Genomic DNA, 15,977 nt, shown 5'->3' with positions numbered 1-15,977 from the left:
GCGGCAGCATCGGTTCAATCACCAGCCCGGCGCAACCGGTGTGGACGAATTGGTTACAGCAAAGCAATTATATCGATGTGACAACAGAGAGGCACTGGGATTCTCTAAACAGGGGCACTCGCTCGAAAGCAGGGCTTCGAATCCCGTCGCGCAAGATGTGAGGGCGTAGAGGAGCAGGCAAAACAGAAGCCCAACCCTTTTCGGCCTTCCAACCGTACATACTTTGAGTGTATCGGTGACGTTTGATTAAAGACGTCCTGTTATTGTAGCCTTCCGACCCCTAAAAGTCGGCCGGGTGGACAGCCCTAATTTCACGGTGTATAGTGACAGGTCCAAGATGTCATTCGTAAAGTGCCACTATGGCCTCCTGCAACTCGCCATGACTTCGCTAATCGTCATCCTCCATTAGCGCGGCCAGCTCCGCCTCCTCATCGGCCGTCATCAGGCCCTCTTTGGTCTCGTCCTCCTTCTTCGCCTCCTGGCCGTCCACGGCCAGCGCCGCGGCCCGGATCTCCTCCACGGCCCCGTCCAACCCCTTCCTGTCAAGCGGCCAGGTGCGCAGCGTGCAGTCGATGCCGGCACTGCACAGGACGTCGCCCGCCGCCCTCCCCGCGGGATCCCGCAGGATGACGAGCTCGGTGATCTCGTCAAAGTGGGCGTCAATGGCGCAGAACAGCTTCCCCGACGTCCGGTCCCAGACCTTGATGTCCTGGCTCATGCCCGCCGTGACGACCCAGTTCTCGGAGAGCGCGATGGCGCGCACGAAGTCGCCGTGCTCGAAGACGTCCTCCGCTGCGAAGCCCTTCTCGCGAAGGAGGCACTTGGCCGTGCCGTCGGCGCTGGCGGTCCAGAGGTCGACCTCGTCGCCGGTGATGTCGAAGAGGACCTTGTACACGCTCGTCTCGTGCTCCTGGATCGTGAGCTTCTCCTCGGCCTTCTTCTCCGGGCCCGGGGCGTCCACGGCGAGCTGCGAGTAGCCGTCGAGCGTGATGCGCCACCGCCGGATGTGCGGGTCGCTGCTCGCGCTGACGAGCACGATCTCGTCGGCCGTGCTGAGCACGGGGTCCACGGCTAGGGACTGTAGCGACATCATGGTCGTCGTCGGGTCCTGGAGGGTGTGCAGCTTCCGCCCGGCCTCGACGTCCCAGACGATGATCTTCTTGTCCGCGCCGCCGCTGATGAGGACGTTCTTGTCGCCCAGCCGGCCGCAGACGACGGCCTTGACGAAGTCCGAGTGGCCGTCGTACCGGCGCCCCGGTCTCCGGGTGGCAATGTCCCACGACCAGACCGTCTTGTCCCAGCTACCCGCGAAGATGGTGCCGTTGGAGGCGCCGCCTGTCGCGAGACATGTTACGGGGACAGAGGGGCCTGTGTATTTTGCTGAGATGGTTCGCGTCTGATTGTTCGTAAGCTCCCCTGCCCCTTTTTCAGATAAAAGTAAATTGCTCAGTGAGCAGGAGGGGGGAGGAGGATGGTGACAGGGAGGGTTGGAGGGCGAAATGGAATGAGTAGTCGTACCTCAGTGTCGACACGACACACCCTGCCGCCGGACTCGGCCGTGAATACGGAGTTGTGCGGCTTCTTTGGGTCCAGGATGACGGCCAGGATCTTGGAGGTCATGCGGAGCGGGTTGCCAAAGGTGTTCCCCTCCTTGTTGGCGCGCTGCTTGCGCTTCGCCTGCTGCGTGCTGAGTCCCCGTCAGCGCCCATTTCGCCATGGCAACATTAAGGTCGGCTGTGCGGCTTGATGCTTACTCCGTCTCGAAAAAGTTCTCTTGGTTGGATGACTCCATCTTGATATCTCACTTTCGTGCTGTGCTGAATGGCGTGCTATTTTTGTGAACTCAACTGAGGGGTTTATGGAGCGAGAATGCCGCCAAAGACAATCTTCTATATAATGAAACGATGGGAATGAATGGTGTTCAAACGTTGCTGCCTGTTCTGGGCGTTGTTCAGGCCGCCCACTTTCACTCGCAACCTGTATTTCTCATCAATTCCGATGCCTGCGATGTATTTCTGTGAACGACGACACAATCTCCCAGCTGGCGCCAGACGTCCTCCACCGAAATGCAGCTGCAGGAAGTACGTACTTGGTGGGGTGACAGACGACCCCTGTCGCGCGCGTCTCCGACAAACGTAGTGTAAAGTGCCTGTCAAAAAAGTCGCTTTAATTGAATTCGTGACGCGTTCGGACGCGACTTTCCCAGAGTGCCTCCATCCCATCATCACCACCACCACCTTCTGAAAGCGCATCTCCAACATCCGAGCCGCTTCGACGATTCAATAGCCTCCCTTGGCGACACCCCTGCAATTCGAAAACCCTCTCATCTTCCTGGAGAGCTTCAATCCTCCCATGACCACGAATTGATACCCCCTCCCCTCACACTTTCCAGAACAATGGCCTCCTCCCTCGCCCCCAAACCGCGGCCGAGGCCAGCGCACACAACAGGCACAACCCGCCTCGCCTACACACCCTCGGGCGCCCGCCTCGTCACCGTCGGCTCCAACAACACGATCCGCCTCTACCGCACCCACCACGATGGCGAGCCGTACAACATTGACGACTGCCCCGAGCAAAACTGCGCCGTCGCCGCCGCTGGCCCCGCCGCGGGGAGCAACGACGACTTCTTTGTCGTCGGCTCCGAGGACGGCACCGTCAGCGTCTACTCGGTCGAAAACACCTCCTTCGAACGCTTCATCACACGCACATCCCTCCCCGTCCGCGACGTCGCCTTGTCGCCGGACGCGAAATGGTGCGCCGTCGCCAGCGACGAGCTGACGGTCAAAGTCGTCGACACCCAGGACAACTCCCGCATCCGCACACTCAAAGATCACGGCCGCCCGACGAAGCACCTGGCTTTCGACCCCAAGGGTGGCCTCCTCGCGCTGGCGTGCACCGACGGCGTCATCTACGTCTACTCTATGACGGCAGAGCAGCCGGAGCTGATCCGCAAGGTGGACGGCGTCATCGGGCCCATGGACTCGGATGCCGAGACCTCGGCCAAGATCGCGTGGCACCCGGACGGGCGCGCCTTTGCCGTGGCGACGCCCATGCACGACGTACAGGTCGTGTCCAAGAACGACTGGGAGAAGCAGCGGACGTTCGCCAACGGCCATCTGGGCGGGATTACGGCGCTGGCGTGGTCGCCCAACGGCGCCATGCTAGCGACAGCAGGCAAGGACGGGAAGCTCCTAGTCTGGGAGACCAAGACACAGAGCGTGATTCAAAAGTTTGACTACAGCAACGTCATGGACATTGCGTGGCATCCCAAGGACAACCTGCTGTCCTTCACGACCTCGGACGGCGAGGTCTACATCTACCCGAACCTCATCTCGGAGCAGTTTGCCAGCTTCCTGCAGCTACCCCGCCAGCCGGCCCCGTTCATCCACGACCCCCTGGCCGAGGCCTCCAACAACGCCAGGAGACCAGATGCCAACGGCGCGAAGGCCGCGATCCCGAGCCGGCCGCGGCGCGACTCTCTGGGAAGCCTCGACTCGTTCCTCAACGGCGAAGACGGCTACGACGACGGGGACGACTTTGTTGTCGACGACGACGGTGCGGGCTACGCGACAGGGACGAAGAGGGCCCACGACGGCGTGGACGACGGCGGCCGCGCAAACAAGCGCCGCCTGCTCGAGCCGACGTTTCACGAGGCCTTCCAACCCGGCTCGACGCCCTGGCGCGGGAACCGCAAGTATTTGTGCTTGAACCTGATTGGCGTCGTCTGGACGGTCGACCAAGATGGCCACAACACTGTGACGGTGGAGTTCTACGACCACGAGTTCCACCGCGACCTGCACTTCACAGACACCTTCCTCTACGACAAGGCCTGCCTGACGGAGCACGGCGCCTTGTTCTCATGCCCGCCCCGCGACGACACCCCCGCAACCATCTTCTACCGGCCGCACGAGACGTGGACGCAGCGGACCGACTGGCGGACGGAGCTGCCCAAAGGCGAGGCCGTCGTCGCCATGTCGCTGAGCGAGTCCTTCATCACCGTCACCACTACCGCCAACTACGTGCGCATCTACACACTCTTTGGCGTCCCATACCGGGTCTACCGACCCAAGAGCACCCCCATGGTCACTTGCGCTAGTTGGCGCGACTATGTCATAACGATGGGCAACGGCGCCGTCGGCGCCGACGGCAACGCCCGCCTCCTGTACACAATCGAGAACATCAAGCGAGATGAGATCTGTCAAAACGAAGACACCGTCGCGCTACCCGATGGCGCGACGTTGCAAAGCGTCTTCTTCTCGGACGTCGGCGTGAGTCCAACACCCCTCCTCCCCCCTGTTGCAGCCTTTCCTGTTTTCTATTCGGAGATAGTACGTATATGCTGACAAGCCCCGACTCAGGATCCTTGCATATATGACTCGACCGGCACGCTGCTGACGCTGCTCCACTGGCGGAAGCCCTCGCGCGCTTGCTGGGTGCCCCTCCTTGACACAAAGCTTCTCCCGCGTCTGGCGTCGGGAAGAAAGACGGAAACCTACTGGCCCATCGCGGTTGCCGACAACAAGTTCCACTGCATCATCCTCAAGGGTGGGGACCAATACCCCTATTTCCCGCGGCCGCTGCTTTCCGAATTCGACTTCTCCGTGCCCCTTACCTCGGCGCCGGCCCCGGCGCCGGACGCGAGCTCTGAAGAGCAGCAGGAGAACGACGACGACGACGAGGGCCGCCGCGAGTCGCGCAAGCTGGAGCAGAAGCTGCTGCTGTCCGGCATCCACGCCGCCCAGCTGCGCGACCTCATCGACCACACCGACGCCACGCACTCACAGCGGACCGGCCTGGCGCGTCTCGAGCTCGACCTGGACAAGACGCTGCTCCAGATGCTGGCCATCGAGTGCCGCGAGGGCGAGGAGCGGGGCATGCGCGCGCTCGAGTTGGTGGGCCTGATGCGTGATCGGACGGGCCGAATGATCGAGGCGGCAGGCAAGGTTGCGGAGCGGTACGGGCGGTCAATCCTGGGAGACAAGATCCGCGAGGTTGGCGAGCGGAGGGCTAGCGGTATGGACGTCGACGACGGCGACTATTAGGGTTTTCCGTCCACACCCCCCTCCCCCAATTCAATAAAATATGTCAGGGGGGGGGGGAGGGAATCCCCCGTAGCTCGCCTGCCGGGAATTGGGTTTCATGGGTTTGCTAGAATGGGGGTCTTCCCGTCACTGTAAAGGAAAAAGGGTGTTTGGATGATGACATGATAGGGCGACACATGTGGTCCGCGGTTTATCGTGTCTTGGGCGCGCGCATTTAATGACTAGCTATTGGGCGCTGGGGGAGTCTGGGCCGTCGTCTTCGTCGTTGTCATATGTTTCTTGCCCGTGTTTTATACAAGATTGGCCCGCGCCCGCCTGCGCGGCCAACAGAACGAATAATGTCAGGAAGGACGTCTTTTGACTACGCAGGGTCCATTGCCGGCCGCGAGTGGTAGATGCTTCGGGTCGTCGTGAGAGAGTTTGTGTGTGTGTTGTCGCGGACCATCTACGATTCCATGCGACTGAGGATCGCCCACCCACGAAACAAGGAAAAGGGGGGGCAAGGGGGCCTTGGAAGCACGACCGCAGAGAGCTACCCTAGTAACTAGCTACCGTCCATGGCATCCATCCATCGCGGGCCTTCCGACGGGCCTTGCGACAGATGGTGTGTGGCCTGGCCGCACGGCAGGCAGTGGAATTCCCAGGTCGTACCTGTTTTTCCTTCCACCCCTCCCCGAAGAGGAGGGGCCCTTTTTGGTTCCCGGTGGTCGACGGCATAATACCGGACCCGGACGGGGTGCATGAGACGAAACGCACACATTCACACAACGACAACGACGACAGCACCGGATCCGACGTTCCTCCGTCAGAAAGTAAGTTGGTCCCCGGACGGACAAGGGACACCATAGCGATTCATTGCAACCCCTTTCCCTTTCCCCTGATGCCCTGTCCTGGGTCTTTTGAAGGGGGGGTAAGAGAGAGAAGAAGAAGAAGAGAGAGATCGGTGTGTTCGACGTCAACTCGAGGTTGTAACGAAGAAGTCGTCGACCGGAGAGGAGGGGGAGGGGGGGCGGCATTAATGGCCCTTCCAAACATATGCAGAGGGCACCATGGGTCTCGTCTCCTTGTCGATTAGGTTCGAGATGGCCCGGAATGGCACCAACAAAGGTTCGTTTGCCCCTGACCATGCCCTCGCGCCGTGCCCACGGCCCCTTTCCCCCCGGAAAACCCAACCGGATTCTCGCCAACGTTGGTTGCAAACCGGGAAAACGGGCTGGAAGGGGCACGTAAGGGGCAGGCCCCAGGTTTTTTGGCCATCTTAACAACAACAAGGATTGGAGTTTGGTGCCTTGCAGCAGCACTTTGTTATTCTTATCTTATTGATAATAATAAAATCCCCCGCAAAAGGCAGGTGTTATGGGTTATGGCGGTTCGTGGAGGGCAAGATTTTTGCCGCGCACCAAGAGGTACATTTCCGGGCAAGTCGCCACTACTCGTACGCTACCTTACTGCAAGCCGCCACCGCGGGCTTGAGCCGCTGCTTCTCCGCGGACCTGCCAAGTAGAGTGTGAGCAACTGTATCCGATCTGCGACATGGTGTAATCAGGAACTTGAGTCCAATCCAACAACGGCATGGATCTCGGTCGTGAGCTCTACTGCTCCTGCAATCGGATGTGTCGTTCAACGGCTCGACCGCTAACGCCCGGGCTTGCACCGCAAGGCCGGCGCCATACACCCGGCGCGATGCCAAGAAATGCACATGCATTGGAGAGGGATGGAAGAATAGTTCATGGCCAAACGAAAAAGATACGAAAAAGGAGCCAGGAGGCCCGGGCACAACCATGGCAAAGAACATGCACCCAGTGGCCATTTGGGGAAACCGAGCTTCTAGAATGTTGGTCCACCGCGAGATGAGCGTTGACGTTACATCTCCAACACTCTTCAGACAGAACGTTCACTGCAGACAGAGTTCGCCGGGGCCGGGGCGCGTTACATCGAAAGCGGAGTGGTCTATAAGACCAGCCAGTACATGGCAGTGTGGGAATGCCATTGCACGTCTTTGTCGGATCTGCAACGGTGTGGTGTGCGATCCGACGGCAGTCTGTTGCAGCCCGTCGCTGGAGATGCTGATTGCGTGTTGGCCAGCGTGCCTCCGTAGCCGCTGCAAGGCCAGAGTGGTTCTGCTGAAACGTTGGGACTGCGGTTCGTTCGCTCAGGCCGCCATCCACAACCTCCTTCGTTTTGGAAGAAGTCAATTTCTTGGTTCGGGTGGATGCGAATGGTCCGGGAAATGTGACGGGGCTGGCCGGCTGTGTAGCAGAGCAGCACTCCGTGGGTGAGTGGGAGTGTCCCGAGAATGACGCTCGTGAACCCATCCTTCCCCCGGAGGTGCTTGCGATTGTGAGGTTGTCAATGTGGCTGGTGTCTTTACGGATAGGGTGCGAGCAAGATGGGAGGTCGATGCTTCTGGGCTGACAATCCCACCCTAAACCTTGCCCTTTTTAGCTGAGCGCGCAAGGGACGTGCCAAGAACCGACTGGACGGCCGTCATAGGTTGCTGTCACAAGCGAAAAGGCGTCTGGCCAACATGCTTTGAGGCGAGCATCGGGGGAGATGGTCCGGACTTGGTCGAAGCCAGGCTTGAGCATGTGAAATTATCTATTCTTCTTGCTGCTTCGCGCGAGGCAGTGTTAGCGGCCCCAGTTGTGGTGGTTCTGATGAGAATGCAAGGCGTGCCGTAGGGGAGGCTCCTTGTCGTGTGCATCGTTGAAGGTTCTTGATTCCCAGTGTCCCAATGATGGACCGCCGCGGCGATGCTCGCTTCTAGAACGCGTGTGTATTCGAGTGGGCATGCATGTAATACGGATATGCTCGTCGTCGTTTAAAAAAGTGTGGATGCCTGCCATCCGCCCTACGTATGGGTGTGGAGGAAAGCAACGCGCCGTGTTTGGAAAGAGCTTTTGACAGCATGCCCCCCGAGCCTGACAGGGCATATGTCGTCGTCTTAATTCCGACAGGGGCAGGGATCCCTGAGGAAATTCAGGGCTCCCGCTTGACGCTTTGTCCCTTGGTTTAGCGAGGTTGGCTCTTTCCGGCCCGGTCCATAGTCGCCAGCTGCCCCTTTACATTTCGCAGCGCAATGGCCAGTGGGATTCCTGAAACGGGGCAAGGACAACAGAAACCAACGCGCAGAGAACAAGGTCGGCTATTTCGCAGAGAGAAGCTAGGGAAATCGAGGATACGTCTCTGGGCTGGCTCTGGGCATCAAAGTTTTCCCCTACGCGAACCGTTCGAAGCGACAGCCACCAAATGGTGTTTTTTTTGTAGAGTGCAGCCGTCGATCATGGCCAATCCTGGCAAGCAAGGCGTGCGCGTCCAAAGACAGACTTCCTCCCCTCCCTCACTCTTCTGCATGTCAACCCTCTAACCCTTCTCAACATAACTTTAAGGGTTCGAGAAGACCCTCCGAGAAGGGCACAGGGGTCGTCGGCAGTGTAGGTAGTGCACATTTCCCAGGTGCACGTCGATGTTGCGCTTCCGCATGCCGCCCCTGATTCATTGACAACTGCCATGATCCACTATCCCGACTCATTTGATCCCCCAGCGCAGATATCGCTCCGCATCGCGAGGCTCCACTTGGGGGCATTGCGCTGCTGCTCTCTGCCCGTCGTACCAAACTGCCAGGTCGCGAGTCTCTGTGCGCGTCCCCAGGGCGAGGTGGTGGCCATTGCACGCCTATTCAATGGGTCCGGTCGTTAACGAGGCCTCGGACACACGGCCACTTCCCAGGGCGGTGGGATGGATATAAATGCCTTGATCGTCTCTGTCCTAACCACTCTCGTGAGGATTGTGGATATCATCGCGAAGAAGCGAAGCCGTTGAAACAGAAGCGCCCCGTCTGGCCGGTCAGAATCCTCAGTGATTCCTCATACTCACGGTGGTGGTCCTGCGTTAGCTCCCACAAGCATCGCTAGCTCGAACCTTGCTATAAGATCACTGGGGGGAGGGGGGGAGGCGGTCGTAATTGGCGAGTGGCAGAGACCGATATCACGCCACGGTAAGACACAGGAAGCGGAGGCTTGCGCAAAAGCCGCTCCGAAGCTCCTGCGTTTTCGAGACCTCCATGTAGGGTTTTGATGGGACTTCCAAACCACAAGCCACTTGCTGGACGGTTCGCCGTGCCACAGGGCACAGGCTCGAAGCGAAGCGAGTAGCCTCTACGCTGGCCAGTCGGCTTCCAGGATCCTCCACACAACAGCCACCGTCGATCGAGATTCGACGCCATTCTTGGGGAACAGTGCAACTCCTGGATGGCATGTCAATTATCTGCTTGCGCGGGAGCGGGGGGTGCCTGAGGCGTCGGGCGGTTTCTTGGTTACTAGGCTCGATGGGGAGCTTGGAGCCCGTTGGCTCGAGATGCCGTTTCCCCTAGCTTCGCTTATCGTCTCGCCCGTGTCGGGAATACACAGACGTGATATGACCAAAACAGACCGGGCCATCTTCTCTAAGCTTGTCGGCAGCGGGACTTACCGGTAAGTGCTGGAGCAGGCAGGAAGAATGATCAGAGGATGGTCAGGGGCAGCAAGCATAAGGTACCCTCCTTGCCTTACCTGCTGCGTTGTTTGCCCGAGGTGGTGAAGAGCATGTATACATGCCATTTGACTCTCCCGAGACCTGATACCGCCCACCCCCCCCCCCCCCCCCCCCCCCCTCGCTCGCGGCCGTAACTGAGAATCTGAGAGTCGGGGGTTGGTCGAGAGGCACTAGTAGGGGGTGGTAGGTGGCAATCGCTTGGGTTGCCGGTCCGGGCGATTGGAGAGAGATCTTGAGCTGCATGACTGAGACAGCATGTAAGAGAAACGAGGAGATGGTGAGAGATGGACGGAATAAGGAAGCAAAGCACGGATTTTAGAGTGGAGAGAGGCTCGATAGGGTAGGGGGGTACGTGGACGTGATGTGCATTTGGCATCGTGGTGTGCCGGGAGTCAAATGCTGGTATTGGACGGAACGTAGGCGTGCATGTGTGCGAGCTGGATTAGATGTGAGATTAAGGTAAGACTCGGGATTGGGGGGGGGGATGCTCAAGGACAGACGCAACCCGGGGGCGGAGGGGAATGGAGAGGGATGGCCGAGAGGGTGAGCGGGCACTGGGACGGGAGGCGGCCACATGAAGCCGGAAAGAAAGGAGGGGGGATACGCAGCACGAAAGCCACGCACTATCACGACGACGGTGTAAGGTAAAGTAATGTAAGGTAAGGTAAGGAAAGTGCTAACTATTATCATACCACTTTAGGAAAGTACCTCGGTGTACTATACTAAGCAGGTGAGCAAGATGGTGTCTCTCCAAACCTCCACTCTCCTTGCCTCTATCAAATGAGATACAGTTCCCAGGTATAGTGAGTGCCTGGACCTCGGGCGGCAAAAGGTAGGGGGAACAGACCGGCGGCAACATCCACTGGCGTACATATCCTTTGTTTCTTCGCGTAGGGAGACGACCAAGGCGGATACCAGCTAGCAATGCGGCTTACTATGCAGTTGAAGAAGGTGTGAGGAACCAAGCGTTGAGCTCCATTTTACGGGCGGACACGTACTACACAACGCCTGGACCACCGCTGTGATGTCATGAGGCCCGGTGCCCGGCTCCGGCCGGCGGTTGAATAGGGGAAAATGCTGCTAAGAAACCGTCAAGTCGACGGTCCATCCCCCGGCGGCCCTAGGGTTCCCCGCGGGCGGGTTTCCCAAGCACCGGGCCAAATCTTATCTGGGGTGCATGAGGAGTTTGGCCCAGACGGCCGTCGCATTGCTCTCGAGTACCTCGGTTGTCTTGCAGGCACTGTTATTACACTCCGACAAAAAGAGCAACGGGCCGTGAAACCCGTATACCGGAATCGGGTTGGCAGGGCCAGTGGCCAGGACGTTAGAACGGTGGGGGTCGGTTGAGAGCAGATGTCCGATATCACTGTATGCATCGCCCCGAAGATAGGTAGGTAGCTTTGGCCCCGGTGCAGACCAGTCGGTATGACGACGAACCGGGCCCGTCCCCATCGCCATCCATCAAAGGAGGTAACTCGCTTGCCTTGAGGCAACTCTTTCGATGCACAATTGTGGCGTGCGGCTGAAGTCCTTTGTGCCCTTTCAAAGCCGAAAGGCACATGCAAAGGCATGGTGTAGATATGGCTGGCAGTTGGGGAGGCTAGTTTAAGAAAGAAAGAAAAAAAAATGCATACATACAACTACATCATTGTCATTACCTCATGTTCATTTTCAAAATATGTGTCTGTAAACAGACTAGACAACTCGCCTTTTGATACGGGCTAAAGTCATATCAGGGCCACGATCCGTGGGCACCTGGCACACGGAGGGAACACGCTTTGGCCAGCCAAACTGCCCGTTCCTGGCGGGAGTTTCCGTCAGGGGTATCCGACAGTTGCACATAGTATTTTGTCTAATCTTGGTGACATGGCGCTTTCAACGCCCATTTTTTTGATTACTATACAGAGAGAGACACACACACAGATGCAGACACAGACAGGCGGGCCAAACTCTAACCTCCAGCGGTACGGGATCGTAGCGCCGCCATCTCTCCTAACGTGCGTTCGGTGGCTGTCCGGCCTGCTCTACTGGGTTGGTACTCGAATTACACCGCGGCTGAGTTGTACAGACTAGATCACACCTCTAAGCAGCTGCTGGCAGTGGCAGCGCAGCTCTCGCCAGTCAGTTTCCCTGACCCCGTTCCAGATTCTCTCACCCACCAGGAACCCCAGCATTGACGTCCACTCCAATACCCTGTAGGGGGCGTATGCGGCCGTGGGACCCCAGCAAATGTAGGCCCTCCTTGACCACTGCTTCCCACCTGCCATTCCCATTTCAGCTGGCGGGGGGGCTCTCTCTCCCACACTTCCACAGTGTGTTCCATATTCCTCCTTCAGCGCGCGCGGGTCCAGGGTAGGTAGTAACAGCCACCCCCCCTCCCACCCCCCCCTTCATCCTCCAGCCGGCTGCTGCCCTGTGCTCTCCCCCCCTAAAAGGAAGAAAAAAGAATGTCGCTGTAGGGTCAGGTCTCTGCACAGTGAAGTGAACCAGGTGGTACCCCCCCCATACAAGCCCGTCCCTCACCCACCCACCCCTCCCCCTCAGCCCAATCAACGAGCTTCCTGTCCCCTTCTCCCACTTTCGGCCAGTGCAGCATCCTTTTTTGCTCTCCTTTTTTTTTTGCTGCTCTGCACCGAGCTGCACCTCACCACGCCCTTACGCTCCTACGCTCTCTTGCCCGCATGCTTCTGCTTCTGCTTCTGCTTCTGCTGCTTGCTGCTACTGACACAGCGCCGCAGCTGGACCGGGCGACCAGAAGCTGACTGGATACACCACCTCGCACTCTCCTCTAGTGCTGCCGCCACCAATCCCGTCCTTCTATTCCTCCTCAGATCCCACCTACTATCGATCTAGTCGAGCCACTTAAACCTTCGCCAGCAGACCACACCCCCCCAGTCCCCCCGTCCTTGTCCCCCATTCGTCGTCATATTTCCGGCCGCCCTGGCCTTCTACAACCCTTCTCCTTCTCTTCGAACTCTAGAAATTCGACGCTCTTAACTCTCATTTGCATCCCACGTCGCTCTTCCTGGACTACTCGCCACCACCCTTGAACGAGGACTGCCGAACTTGTCCAGACACATTCCAGCTGAACTGCCCGCTTGGCGATCCCCAGAGGCTACATACAAACCTGCCAGCAACCGGGGCAAAGAATTGCTCTGCCGTTTACCTGACGAATCCGAAAGGCGGCCAGACACGCCAATCTCCAATCCGTCCTCCCATTCCCGCCCGCCTGCTTCAATCAACATCGCTATCGCCATCGCTATTCGTTCTTCCTGGGAAGAGGGAAATCTCCTGCGCCAGCTCGCCCTGCAAACCTGCATATACTCGCCATCGCTTGCCCATCACAACGAACCCCTTGGGCCTCCATTTACGCCTGCATCCTGTTCGGTTCATTTTACTTCGCGCATCACTGCAGAACTCGCCGCGCCTGTTCTTTTCGCGAAGCCATGAGGTGAGACAAGTCCCTCAACCGCCTGCTCAAAACCTCTGCTCCCACGCCTGCCGCCGCCGCCCTGTTTCTGTCTTCCATCTTCCTGCCGCTTCCAACCCGCATTCCCTCCCAATTCTTTGCGCCCGTGTCTCGAGAGCTGACCAGCATCCTTGCACCCTCTAGAGGGGATGGCTACTGTGACTGAGAGTCCGCTGAGAATTCCTCTGCCCGCCGACGGCCATGCCAATCTGACGTCGAATCGAATCATACCCATCTCGACCCCGACCCCGACCATCCAAATGTCTGCTCCGTCTCCCGGTGAGCCCATGGAGATTACCTCCAACAACGCCAGTAGCACCTCGCCTTCCAGCAGAAACAACGACGCGGACGCCAACGGCGTGTCCGATCGACACAAGAACACGTCCCCTACGGACCAGTCTGCGAACAACTCGCTCGCCATGCCTGCCGCCCCAGCGGCCGCGGCCGCTGCTGTTCACCAACCCAAGATCGTGCAGACGGCCTTCATCCACAAGCTGTACAGGTAAGCAGCCGTGCAATCCAATCCCCTGTGCTACATGTGGTTAACGTTGCCTAGCATGCTTGAGGATCCCAGCATACAACATCTGATATCGTGGTCAGCAAGTGCCGAGAGCTTCGTCATGTCTCCTTCGGCCGATTTCTCCAAAGTTCTTGCGTACGTGGGATTGAGTCCAACCCGGGTTGCAACTGCTCACACTCGACAGCCAATACTTCAAGCACACCAACATCTCCTCCTTCGTTCGACAGTTGAACATGTACGGGTTTCACAAAGGTTGGACTGACATCTGTTCTGGGCACCGATCAACACGGACTGACTGAAGGACACAGTAAGCGACGTCTTCCACACAACGAACCCCGAGACTGCGCTGTGGGAGTTCAAGCATGGGAATGGCAATTTCAAGAGAGGCGACCTCATTGGGCTCCGTGAAATCAAGCGCAGGGCCTCCCGTCACGCTCTTGTCCATCGGGAATACCCCAATTCCAAGCCGAGCCCGTCACAGCCTGGAACGCCCGCGGAGCCGATGCCACCTCCCAGCGACGGCTCTGATCCTCGCATGCCTGGGCTCGAGCACACTCTGTACGACCTCAGCATGCGGCTGCAGAGAAGCGAAGAGAACGCACACTACATGCACATCAAGCAGCAGGCGGTGATGGAGACGATGTCGCGCCTTCTTCAATTCAATCAAGAAATGTCGAGGACGATCCTCAGCCTGGTCCCAAGCCCTGACCACCCGGTTCACAGAGATGGTGAGTTTCGAATGGGAGCTGGTTCCGTTTGGCTTCGATGCTAACGGTATAATTAGTCTTGAACTTGCAGGGAGAGATGGCTCGCCAAGCGGATATGCTTCGAACTATTGACGATCCCCAAGAATCGCCATTCGCCAACAGCAGGGCGTACTTTTCCACCGTTGAGAATGCGCCGGTTTCGCCGCGGCAGCTACCCCAAGACGACCCAAGACGGGGTGGGAATCTTGCGGTCCCTCAGCCAAGGGGGCAGAATTTCTACCGGCCTCCTGTCCCATCTAACCTTTCCATCAACACGCGGCGGCCATATGGCTCAATCGGAGCGGGCACAGCGCCACAGGCATCGTCTCCCTTACGAGGGGCGCCACCCCCCCCTCCCCCTGGACCGCATCCCTTGGCTCAAGTTGAGCCGCCTCCTGGAAGTCTGGCAAGACGTCACACGTCTGCCGATATTCGCGCACATGGCTGGCAGCCGGCTGCACCACCACCGTTTGCTTCTTCGGGCCCTCCGTCTGGGCCTCCCTCGGGACCATGGCCCTCGTCGCCCAGTCGAGCCGCCCCGGAAGACCAGCGCCTCAGGGAGTCGCTGTCCACCTACTCGTTGCAAAATGCGTCCCACGCACGCCCCATGTCGCGACCTACGACCCCGCCTGGCGTACCTTTCTCCAACGGTGGCGGCGGCGGTGACACCTTTGGCAACTGGTCGTGGAACTCTGCCAACCGGGACAACAAGAACCTGGCCATCAGAGACAGCTCGGGGCCACCTACGCGCCGCGGCAGCATGGCTCACATCCTTAACCCGACCGACACGGCCGAGAGGGATGACGAAGACGAGGACCCACGAGGCGACGATGATCGGAAGCGCAAGCGGATGCAATAAGCCAAGCGCCCCGGTCATTCGCGATCGCTTCCCTCCCTTTCAACACATGGCACATCTCACCGAGGTGCGCCCGTACATTTCTGTAATACATATCCAATGACTACTGGGGATGTTTTCCTATTTTGCATAGAGGAATGAGGGACCCCTGGCTAGAGCGGGAGCATATGATTGCACGGATGGATACCTCTCCACGACCGAATATCCCAAGATCGAGTCCCGAAGCGCACACGAAGGCAACGGCCACCACATAATGCGACCTTGTCACGGGTCAAATCCCTCTCACACTAGACGGGCCATCTGGATACTCGACACAACCAAAAGTTCTACAACCTTATTGATCTACACGCATTTCCATTGCATCCACGGACGGCTTTCGTGAAGCAAAACACACTGTACACGACCAGCCCTAATAATTCAGCGTCACCACGGCGTTTCGAGGAAACAGACCCAGCGCGGATCGCAATTTCTTTTTCACATTATTCCCTCTCGGATGGAGGCTGTCTGTTACGGTCGGAGCTCAGGAAGAGGGATACCCAACGGGCACTTGGCGGCGGGATTTGTCGGAATTTGTACGGAATTGTCCATATGGGGGGTGTAATCGCGTTGGTGATAATTGCATTTTGGATGCGGGAGGAATGAGGGTGATTTGAAGCATACTCGTGTCTGATTAGTACGACACTCTGATAGGACCGCCAACCATGTGTGGCTTACGATATGGCCCCGTGGCGGATGCCTCAGGGGACCTTGGCCAAAGCTAGTATGAGCAGCGCAACACGGCAAGCAATGTCAGCAGATCGTATTTCATGTT

At 58.4% G+C, this 15,977-nt stretch overlaps 3 protein-coding genes across 3 annotated transcripts; 2 read left to right on the top strand and 1 right to left on the bottom strand.

Moving 5' to 3' along the window:
- Positions 1-388: 388 nt before the first annotated feature.
- On the bottom strand, positions 389-1,792 carry EsH8_II_000848 (WD40-repeat-containing domain protein; the record flags this gene model as incomplete). Its single annotated transcript, XM_083264146.1, has 3 exons — positions 389-1,396; positions 1,519-1,687; positions 1,755-1,792. 3 exons carry the CDS (start codon positions 1,790-1,792, stop codon positions 389-391), a joined length of 1,215 nt encoding a protein of 404 aa, XP_083121468.1.
- Positions 1,793-2,396: 604 nt separating this feature from the next.
- Positions 2,397-5,042, top strand: EsH8_II_000847 (chromatin-binding protein CTF4; the record flags this gene model as incomplete). Its single annotated transcript, XM_083264145.1, has 2 exons — positions 2,397-4,268; positions 4,359-5,042. 2 exons carry the CDS (start codon positions 2,397-2,399, stop codon positions 5,040-5,042), a joined length of 2,556 nt encoding a protein of 851 aa, XP_083121467.1.
- An 8,151-nt stretch (positions 5,043-13,193) lies between these two features.
- On the top strand, positions 13,194-15,169 carry EsH8_II_000846 (HSF-type DNA-binding-domain-containing protein; the record flags this gene model as incomplete). Its single annotated transcript, XM_083264144.1, has 5 exons — positions 13,194-13,546; positions 13,601-13,699; positions 13,749-13,816; positions 13,873-14,292; positions 14,349-15,169. 5 exons carry the CDS (start codon positions 13,194-13,196, stop codon positions 15,167-15,169), a joined length of 1,761 nt encoding a protein of 586 aa, XP_083121466.1.
- Positions 15,170-15,977: the final 808 nt, after the last annotated feature.

The sequence above is a fragment of the Colletotrichum jinshuiense genome, chromosome 2 (assembly GCF_051148585.1).
Source record: "Colletotrichum jinshuiense chromosome 2, complete sequence".
NCBI lineage: Eukaryota > Fungi > Ascomycota > Sordariomycetes > Glomerellales > Glomerellaceae > Colletotrichum > Colletotrichum jinshuiense.
This window is presented reverse-complemented; position numbering and strand designations above follow the sequence as displayed.